At 40.1% G+C, this 11,408-nt stretch overlaps 1 protein-coding gene across 2 annotated transcripts in view; it reads left to right on the plus strand.

Annotated features, from left to right (window-relative positions):
• The window catches only part of rnpep (arginyl aminopeptidase (aminopeptidase B)), a 42,111-nt gene extending 34,767 nt beyond the window's left edge, over nucleotides 1–7,344 (plus strand). For both annotated transcript variants that reach the window (XM_060845461.1, XM_060845460.1), the window contains exons 10-11: nucleotides 3,846–3,988; nucleotides 4,709–7,344. In XM_060845461.1, coding sequence (XP_060701444.1) covers nucleotides 3,846–3,988; nucleotides 4,709–4,855 — 290 coding nt within the window. In that variant the 3' untranslated portion in view covers nucleotides 4,856–7,344. The remainder of the gene's footprint in view (nucleotides 1–3,845; nucleotides 3,989–4,708) is intronic.
• The last annotated feature ends 4,064 nt before the right edge of the window (nucleotides 7,345–11,408 follow it).

Here is an 11,408-nt window from a genome sequence, read left to right on the forward strand (position 1 = left end):
CTCAGCCTCCAGTACTCCAGAAAAAAACAAACCCAATCTATCCAACTTTTCTTGATAGCTAAAATCCCCCATGCTCAGCAATATTCTAGTATGCCTTTTCTGTACCCTGTCCAAAGCATCCATATCCTTCTGGTTGTGTGGTGACCAGAACAGTATGCAAAATTCCAAGTGTAGCCTAAAGCTGCAGCATAACTTGCCTATCCTTATCCTGAATGCCCCTACCAATGATGCATGCCCTAAGCCTTTTCCTTAACTACCTCATCTACGTGCTCTGTCACCTTCAGTGATCTGTGGACCTGCACACCCAGATCCTTCTCCATATCAATACTCCTAAGGGTTCTGCCATTCACTGTATAGTTTCCACCTGTACTTAACCTTCCAAAATACATCTCCTCACATTTTTCCAGATTAAACTTCGTCTACCTTTTTTCTGCCCATGCCTCCAAATGATCTATATCCTGCTATATCCTCTGACAATCCTCACTATCCACAACTCCACCAATCTTTGTATTGTCTGCAAACATACTAATTAGACCTAATCATTTTTCCTCCAAATCATTTATGTAGACTATGAACAGTAGAGGTCCTAGCACTGATCCCTGTGGAACACCATTAGTCACAACCCTCCATTCCGAAAAGCATTCTTCCACTCCTACCCTCTGTCTATGACTAAGCCAGTTCTGTATCCATCTTGCTAGCTCACCCCTAATGCCATGTGAAGTCACCTTTTGTACCAGTCTGCCATGAAGGACCTTGTCAAAGGCTTTACTGAAATCCATGTAGACAACATCATCTGCTTTTCCCTCATCAATCATCCTCATCACCTCAAAGAAAAACTTGATCTAGCTGGTGAGACACAACCTATGCAGCACAAAATCATGCTGTCTAATGCTAATGAGTCCATTTACTTCTAAATGTGTATCAATCTTGTCCCTGAGAATCTTTTCCAGTAATTTTCCTATCACTGATGTGAGGCTCACAGATATGTAATTTCCTGGATTATCCCTTTCCCCTGCCTTAAACAATCGGCCATCATTGGTTATTCGATTCCCTACTGTGGAAAAAGGCCCATTGAGTCTACCACAACCTTCCGAAGAACATCCTATCCAGCCCCACTCTCACATCCTGTCCCCCAACCGCATATTTTACCATAGCTAATCCACCCCAGTCACTATGGCAAAGTTAGCATGGCTAATTCACCTAACCTGCATATCTTTGGACAGTGAGAGGAAACCAGAGCGCACAGAGGATACCTACACAGACATGGGGAGTATGTGCAAACTCCATACAGCCAAAGACTCGAGGCTGGAACCAAACTTGGATTCCTGGCGCTAAGAGGCAATAGTGCTAACTACTGAGTTACCATGCTGCGTCTTCTCCAGAGTCAGAGAGTCATGCAGCATGAAAACAGACCCTTTGTTCCAACAAGCCCATGCTGATCGTGTTCCCGAACTGAACTAGTCCCACCTGCCTGCATTTGGCCCGTATCCCTCCAAACTTTCCTACTCATGTACTTATCTAAATATCTTTGAAATGTTGTGACTGTACCTGCAATCACCACTTCGGGCTGTTCATTCCACCCAAAAACCACTCTGCATAAAAACTGTTGTCCCTCGTCCTTGCTAAATCTTTTTACTCTCACCTTAAAAATATTTCCCCTAGCTTTGAACTCCCCCCACCCTAGGAAAATGCCTATTGTCATTCATCTTATCCATGCCCCTTATGATTTTGTCAACCTCTATTAGGCCATTTCTCAACCTCTTACACTCCAGTGAACAAAGTCCCAGCCTATTCTTTATAACTCAAACCCTTCAATCTGGTAAATCTTCTCTTTACCCTCTCCAATTTAGTAATATCTTTCCTATAACAGGGCAACCAAAACTGCACACAGTACTCCAGAAGAGGTCTCACCAGTGTCCTGTACAATCTTAATGTGAAGCCCCAACCTCTACACTCAAAAGAACTGAGCAATGAGGACAAACATGCGAAATGACTTCTTAACCACCATGTCTACCTGTGATGCAAATTTCAAATAATTATGTACCTGAACCCTTAGGGGTCCCTGTTTCACAACACTATCCAGGACCCTACCATTAAGTATATAAATCCGACCCTTGTTTGTTTAATCAAAATTCAATACCTCTTATTTATCCAAATTAAACTCCATCTGCCACTACTCAGCCTATTCACCAAATTAATAAGATTTCTTTGTAAGCTTCGGTAACCTTCGCTGTCCACTATGCCAACAATTTTGGTGTTATTTGCAAACTTATTAACCAGGCCTCCTAAATTCTCATTCAAATTGTTTATATAAATGACAAACAAAAGTCCCTCTGGATACCAGTCCCTGTGGATCACTGCTGATCACAGGCCTCCAGTGTGAAAAGCAACCCACCACCACTCTGTTTCCTACTGTCAAGCCAGTTTTGTATACAATTGGCAATCTCTCCCTAAGCACCATGCAATCTGACTTTATTAATAGTCAATCATGTAGAACCTTGTCAAACACTAAGTCAGTGGAAACGTCTGCTGCTCTGCCCTCATCAATATTTTTGGTTCCTTCCTCAGAAAATTCAATCAAGTTTGAGAGAGACAATTCCTATGCAGAAAACCATGCTTACAATACTCAATCAGTCTTTGCCTCTCCAAATGCACGTCAGTCCTATCTTTCCGAATTGCCTGCAAACCTATCCATCACCAATGTCAGATTCAAAATTTGAAGCTCCCAAGCTTCTCTTTACAGCCTTTCTTAAATTTGCCAGCCTTCAGTCCTCTGGCATCTCAACTCTGGTTGTCAATGATACAAATATTTCTGCAAGGGCCTTGCAATTTCCTCCATAACTTTTGTGCAATGTTCTGGAATACATAAGATTAGATCCTGGAGATTTATCCATCTTTGTTTTCTCAGACCTCCAGCACTTCCTCTTCTAATGTGAACCATTTTCAAAACGTTAATATTTATTTCCCCACGTACTCTAGCCTACATTTCTTTTTCCATAGTAAAAACTGATGCGAAATAACATTTAATATCTCTCCCACCTCCTGAGGTTCAACACATGGAGAACCTTGATATTGAAGGGGCCCTATTCATTGGCTAGTTGCTCTTGATGTACTTGAAGAATCTCTTTGCATTATCCTTATCTGCCAAAGCTATCACATATCTCCTTTTTTGCTTTTCTGATTTCTTTCAAGAATACTCTTACACCCATTTATTTATTTATTTATTTATATACGCACACACACACACACACTTCAAGAGATTCATTTGATCCCAGTTGTTTATATTTACTACGATTCCTTATTCATGATCATAATGTCTGCATTAATCTCTATCTCTATCTTTATTCATCTACTGTTCCCTACTCATACCAGCTTTACCCTTCACTCTAATAGGAACGTAATGCCTCTGAACTCTGGTTATCACACTTTTGAAAGCCTCCCACTTATCTGTCATCTTTTTACCTGTGAACAGTCTACTTTAGTCAACTTTTGAAAATTCCTGTCTTATAACCATCAAAGTTTGCTTTACTCCAATGAAGAACTCTTATAAAAGGCCTATTCTTTTCCATAACTATTTAAAAATATTATGATCTCTCATCCTTAAGTATTCCCCTATTAACATTTCATTCACTTGCCCTGCTTTACTTCCCAGGAGAAGGTCAAGTTTTGCTCCTTCTCCTGGAGGTACACTTCAGTAATATCAGATGGATATACAGATGTATGTAACCAATGTGTGGTGGTCATGACCAAATAGAATATCATGTTCAGCAAAAACAGTATGATAGATAACGTTAATTTTGTCATAACAATGTCTGGAACAAAATTTGAAAGCTGATTTTCTGTAGGTAATATTGCAAAGTTGGCTGAAATGTATCCAAAAATATCCAAGGCCAAGAATGCTGAACTGCGTTTTCGCTGGGTGCAGATTGTTATAAAAAATAACTACGAGGATGCATTTGATGAACTCCAGAATTTCCTCCATAGTCAGGTATGTGAATGAATACGTTCATTGAATGAATCGGTCATAATCCCTTTACATACTGTTCAACAAAAATACTTGACTACGTTTGTGAAAAATCTAATTAATTATAAAAACACGTACTGTTGGATACATTCATTTTAAAAATTTAGTAATTTCAAAGTGCATTGAAAATTTTATCAGATAAATAAGAGCAAGTGGAAGCATGGGATCAGGCAAAGAGGTGGATTGAGAGTATGTTTTGGGAAATATGGGGAAACATTGAGGGGGCAGAGCATGTTTCTTGAGAGGAGAAAGACTGGGATCAACGAGAAAGATGGATTGTCTGAAGAAAATAAGATTCAAGTGATTGAGGAAAATAATGCAATTATATTGGAGAACAAAGACATTGCATTGCCAAAAATAACCATACAACTGGAACGGAGGTACAAGTCACAAACAAGATTGTGGCATGTAGAAAAAACATTTGACATGGAGAGTTGTGAAGATCATGATAGGGCAATATTTCTTCTGCTTTCCATGTCATTTTTGATTGAGTTTAGTGCAAACATGCTCATCAGAAACAATTGTTAAATTACTAGAATTATTTTTTAAATGATCATAAAATTCATAAAGTGATCAACCTTCACGAGTAGGGTGTCTATAAACCTAATGTTAATCCTATGCTACAAAATGTTTGAAATACTGGTGCTTTCCATCCTACTGAAAATTGTCATTGTGCCTTCACAGGGAAAACAAAAGTATACTGTTCCGGTCTATCGAGTGATGTGGTCTCAAAATGAAAAGACACGTAAACTGGCACAGGAGGTTTTTGCAGCCACAAGCAAACAGCTGCACAAAAATGTTCAAAATTACGTGAAGAAAATTTTTGTCTAACATGTATGATTTATCCTATAAATGAAGTTTTAAAATTCTTAAATTTTCTACTTTACACTTTTCTTACTTCCCAGCACACTTTTGAATATTTATAATTCAAAATGTACTGCTGTTAAGCATAATTATGCCTTCAAATTTATATTTATAAAATCAGGTAAAACAGTTTTTGAATATGTAATCTCTTTGCCATTGTAGTATGAACATTTTTGTCTTTCAATAAGGATAACAGTCCTCAACTTGGGTATTTTCCTAAATAGGTTTGACAAGTTAAAACTAGTAAATTCAACTGTTTGTTGATCCCACTGGTTCACTTGTAATCACTTTTACAGTAACTTTTAACTTCGAAAATTAAAGGTGTTTCAAAGAAATATAACCAAGTTGGAATCCTGAACTAAGGTGCTAGCATCTAACCATTTTGATCTCTTTAGAGAGTGCATCAATTTAGCATATTCAAATCTTTGTCTTTTCAATCTAATCACCTAGTTGTGAATGAGCTTCAGAACCATATGATGTAAAATTGCTTTTGCCAGTTGCCTGTAGGAATGATAAAGAATGTTGAGAGAATCGTTACAAAAAAGCTTGGCTATTTCTCCTACGAGTTTGTCAACAGCCAATAGACTTGTCCACCATTCAAGGTCCAGACCAGAAAACCATGTACGATGCTCTTAAATTTATAGAAATTTCTAAATTTTACAAAATGTATATCACATTTAAAAATGCACAGCAAAGTAAAGTACAAAACATTGTGACTTTCATGAAGAATGAGACTTCCTGAAGCAACTTTGAGGGGACAAAATTTATAACAAGCTAAGATTTTTAGAATTCCAAATTTAGTTTTTCCTATGTAACATGTGGCCTTCTAACTGTTGCAGTAATAACAATCATTTTACCAGCAATGAAAAAAATAACTTTCAGGCACCACACCACAGCAAAATTTTGAAAATGTGTTCTTGGAAGGAATGTAAGCTATCCTTTAAATGAGGGGCACAGTGGTTCTCTGATATCATGAGTAGCTGTTCCATGGTCATTGGTCACAACAATTCAGACAATTGACTCACCAAACTACCTGCTCCTCGAAGTCCTTGCAAAGTGATATTTTCTCCAGGTGGATGATGGACCAGAAGAGGAGGAGTAAGAGTTCCCAACTTTTATTTGATCAGCACATTTCATGCCTGTCTGTCCTCCGATGTCCGTGAACAATCCCCACATTATGGTTATACTTTGTCGAAAAGTGTGGTGATGGAGAAGGCACAGCGGGTCAGTCAGCATCTGAGGAGCAGGAGAGTAGACGTTTCAGGCATAAGCCCTTCATCAAGAATTTGGATGGGGAAGGAAGCTGAAAGATAAATGTTGGGTGGAGCTGGTGGGAAGGTAATAAGTGGGTGCAGTTGTGAAGTATTTGTGACAGGTCGATAGGGGGATGGAGTGGGTAGATGGGAAGATGGACAGGTGGGAGAGGTCAAGATGGTGTTGCTAAGTTGGGGGGTTAGATCTGGGATGAGTTGGAGGGAGGGGAGGTTTGGAAACTGGTGAAGTCAATGTTGTGTGGTTGTAGGGCCCCAAGGTGGAAGATGAGGTGTTGTTCCTCCAGTTGATGGATGGCTTTGATTTGGCAATGGAGGCGGCCCAGGGCTTGCATGTCCTTCAGGTAGTGGGAGGACGAGTTGAAGTGGTTGGCCACAGGACAGTGGAACTGACGGGTGCGTGTCCCAGAGATGTTCCTTGAACTGCTGTCTCCTCGGTGTACAGGAGACCACATAATGAGTAGCGGACGTAGTAGATGAGGTGGGTGGACGAGCAGGCAAATTTATGGCATATTTGAAATGATCCATTAGAGCCTTCGTTGGAGGTTTTACACCTCATGCAGCGACAGGGGAAGGTGCTGGGCGTGGACATACGAGGGAATCCTGGAGTGAGTGGTCTCTGTGGAATGCAGATAGGGACGGGGAGAGAAATGTATCTTTGGGGTCTAACCAAAGGTGGCAGAAATGGCAGAGGGTAATGCATTGTATCCAGTGATTCAGGGGGTAGAAGGTGAGGATCGGGGGGATCTATCTCTATTGCAGTTGGACGAGTGGGATGCAAGGGTGGAGGTGTGGGAAGTGGAGGAGATGAGCTGGAGGGCATTGTTGATCACATGGGAGGGGAAATTGCAGTTCTTGAAATAGGAGGACATCTAGGATATCCTGGAGTGGAATTGTTTCTCCTGGGAGCAGATCTGGCAGAGGTAAGGGAAGTGGGAGTAAGGGAGTACATTTTTACAGGAGGGGTGGTGGGAAGAGGTGTAGTCAAGGTGGCCTTGGGAGCCAATGGGTTTGAAATAGATGTCCAACTCTGATTCTCCAGCATCTGCAGTCCTCACATTCCCCTTATATACTTTTCTTTGTCTAATGAACTAATGTATTAAATTTAAACTGCTGCTTCTAAAGAAACTCAAACTGCCAGAATTAGATAATGATCATGAATAAAAAAAAACATTCATTTTAAAATATTTTTGGAACTTTTATACTCAAAGAAATTTCACAAAGTAAAAATAACTTTTTTGGAGTTTGAGAGAGGTTGTCTATGTTTGCCACGTGTTGACAGCTCTGGAGAGATTTTATTTCCTGTTTGCATAGACAGAATTCTTAATATTTTCCTTTTCAGTGTGTTTGTTGTAACTGTTTAACTATCAACAGGGATCAGCATTCCTTTTCTCAAACCATGAGATTTAAATGCTGAACACAGATTTGAGGAGGTGGCTTTTCACGGTTGAGGAGAATTCCACTTAAGTGCTTGATTTTTTTTAAAAAATTGAATATTTTTTTCACCGCTTCATGTTTAAGATTAAAATCTGAGAGTAAGGGAGAGTAGTTTTTTTAACATCGAAGGTTCTGTTCAGGGCTGCTTTTTAGGCTTAGTGTCACTGAGGGCATACAGGAAACAGTGTAATGATTTGTAGATTTAGAGAGGTGGTTACACAGCAGGATCAGTCAGATGGGTTACTGTCAAGAAAAGTAAGAAGGTAGTCCAGAAGTCTCCTGTGGCAATTTGTCTCAAACAGATATTCTGTTTTGGGTACTGTTAAAGGAGATAATCTGAAGGAAAAAAAAGTGGCATTCAGATCTTAGAACATTAAACGTGTTTCGAAAAAGTGTAACCAAGGTTGGAATCCTGAACTGAGGTGCTACCATCCAACCATTTTATACTTTTTGAGAGAGAACATCTATTAATTAGAAAATGTAGACCAGAGCAAGTCAGAGAACAACATAACTTTGAAGTATTAAACTGCAGTTATTTCAGTGCAAGATATTACTACTATACTTAAGATATTTGAGGGATCATCCAATAAAGTCATATGGGAGAAGTTCAAAATGATCACTTTGGGATTATATTATAGGCCCAATAGTCAGAGGGAAAATTGAACAAATAAATGGAAAGATCTCATGTAAGAGTAATAGGGGATTTTAACTTTCCATATATTGACTGGGACTGCCCTAGTGTTAAGGGTTTGGATGGGGGAAAATTTATTAAATGTGCTCAAGATAATTTTCTTTATCAGTATTTAGATTTTTTTTAGATTAGATTACTACAGTGTGGAAACAGGCCCTTCGGCCCAACAAGTCCACACCGACCTGCCGAAGCGCAACCCACCCATACCCTTACATTTACCCCCTACCTAACACTACGGGCAATTTAGCATGGCCAATTCACCTGACCCGCACATCTTTGGACTGTGGGAGGAAACCGGAGCACCCGGAGGAAACCCACGCAGACACGGGGAGAACGTGCAAACTCCACACAGTCAGTCGCCTGAGTCGGGAACTGAACCCGGGTCTCAGGCGCTGTGAGGCAGCAGTGCTAACCACTGTGCCACCGTGCTGCCCTGTAAATGTACTTACTAGAGAAGGAATAAACTTGACCTTCTCTTGGGAAATAATGTAGGGCAAGTGACTGAGGTGTTAATAGGGTAATACTTAAGGATTAGTGATCATAATTCTATTAGTTTTAAAATAGTTATGGGAAAGGATAGGCCTTTCATAAAAATTCTTGACTGAACCAGGGCAGATTTTAATGGTTAGGAGACAGGAACTTTCAAAAGTTGATTGGCATAGACTGTTTGCAGGTAGAGATGACTGTCAATTAGGAGACTTTTAAAAGTATGCTAAGAGTTCAGAGGCACTATGTTCCTCTTAGAGTTCAGGCTGGTAAGAGTAGGAAACAATGGATGAATAGATATTGAGGTTATGGTCAAGGCTAAGTTATATATTAAATATAGACAATGGGATTAACTGATTCTCAAAGTATAAAGGGTATAGAGGCATTCTTAAGAGCGCAAAAAGGGAATGTGAGATAGCCTTGGCAGTTAAGGTCAAGGATAATCCAAAGAGACACTAAGAAGAGCATGAAAAATCAATTAGAATATCTGTGTTGAATCTCTGACAGCAGAGATACTATCTTCCCTCAGCTTTTACTGTAGACAAGGAAATGGAGATTAGAGAACTTGGTGGAAATAAATATTTAGAAAACAGGGAGGTTGTGGTTCTGTTCGCCAAGCTGGGAATTTGTGTTGCAAACGTTTCGTCCCCTGTCTAGGTGACATCTTCAGTGCTTGGGAGCCTCCTGTGAAGCACTTCTGTGATGTTTCCTCCGGCATTTATAGTGATTTGTACCTGCCGCTTTCGGTTGTCAGTTCCAGCTGTCCGCTGCAGTGGCCGGCATATTAGGTCCAGGTCAATGTGTTTGTTGATAGAATCTGTATTCTATCAACAAACACATCGACCTGGACCCAATATACCGGTCAGTACTGCAGACAGCTGGAACTGACAACCGGAAGCGGCAGAGACAAACCACTATAAATACTGGAGAAAACATCACAGAAGCGCTTCACATGAGGCTCCCAAGCACTGAGGATGTCACCTAGACAGGGGACGAAACGTTTGCAACACAAATTCCCAGCTCTGCGAACAGAACCACAACAACGAGCACCCGAGCTATAAATCTTCTCCCAAACTTTGAAAACGGGAGGTGATGACCCTGTGGTATTATTGCTGGCCTGTTAATCTCGATACTCAGATAATGTTCTGGGGGACCTGAGTTCAAATCCTGCCACAGCAGATGGTGGAACTTTAATTCAATAAAATTCTGAAAATAAGAGTCCAACGATGACCATGAAACCATTGCTAACCTGTCAGAAAAACTCGTGTGGTTTACTGATGTCCTTTTAAGGAAAGAAACTGCCATCCTTGCCTGGCCTGGCCTGGCTTACATGTGACTTCAGAGCTACAGGAATGTGGTGGATTCTTAACTGCCCTCTTGGCAATTAGGGTTCAGCAATAAATGCTGGCTAGCCAGTGAAGCTGTATCTTGTGAATGAATGGAAGAACAATCCATGTTACAGGCAAGTAAATGCTTGCAGCTTTAGAAAACAAAGGTGGATAAATCTCTGGGACCTGATCAGGTATACTCTTAGACATCATGGAAAGTTAGGGAAGAAATTATGGGCTGCATAGCAGAGATATTTGTATCATATATCACAATTGTTGAGGTACCAGAATATGGCTAATGTTAAGTTTTTAAGAAAGGCTGTATGGAAAAGCCAGGGAACTGTAAATCTGAGTGATGTCGGTGGTGGGTAAGTTGTTGGTGATTCTGAATGATAGGATTGACATGCATTTGGAGAGGCAGGGACTGATTAGGGATAGTCAGTATATCTTTGTGCAAGGAAATTGTCTCAAACGTGTTTGAATTTTTTGAGGAAGTAACCAAAAGGATTGAAGGCAAACTGGTAAATGCAGTTTATGTGGACTTTAGTAAAGCTTTTGACAAGGTTCCTCATGGTAGAATAATCACATGATTCAGGGAGATGCAAAATTGGCTTGACAGTAGGAGACAGACAGTGATGGTGAAGGATTGTTTTCTGGACTGGAGGCTTGTGACCACTGAACAGGGGAAAAAGTTCCCTAAGATCTCTTCATAATCTTATCATTTGGGTCAATGGGCTGAGGAGTGGCAGATGGACTTTTAATTTGGATAATTACAAGGTATTGAATTTTGGTTAAACCAAACAAGAACAGGACTTGTACAATTCTTCGTAGGGCTTTAGGTGTTGTGGAACAGAGACCTAGGGGTTCAGGTACATAATGCTTTGAAATATGTGTCACGTAGATAAGGTATTAACATTACATTCAGCCCACTTGCCGTCACTGCTCAGATCTTTTGAGTACAGGATTTGGGACATCATATTGAGGTTGTACAGAATTTTGTTGGGGCCTCTTCGAGAGTACTGGCTCACCCTACTATAAGAGCGATATTAAATTGGAGGGTTCAGAAAAGATTTACCCAGGATGTGGCCAGGAATGGAATGTTTGTTATAAAGATAGCCTGGGACTTTTTGACTGGAGTTTAGGAGGTTGAGGGGTGACCTTTTATAGAGGTTCATAAAATCATTAAGGGCACTGAAAGTGAATAGCAAGGGTCTTTTCCCTAGGATGGAGGAGTTCAAAATCAGGAGGCATAGATTTTAAGATGACAGGAAAAGGATTTAAAATAAATGAGCAACTTTTTTTTTTAA

This window comes from Hemiscyllium ocellatum, chromosome 26, assembly GCF_020745735.1.
Source record: "Hemiscyllium ocellatum isolate sHemOce1 chromosome 26, sHemOce1.pat.X.cur, whole genome shotgun sequence".
Lineage (NCBI taxonomy): Eukaryota > Metazoa > Chordata > Chondrichthyes > Orectolobiformes > Hemiscylliidae > Hemiscyllium > Hemiscyllium ocellatum.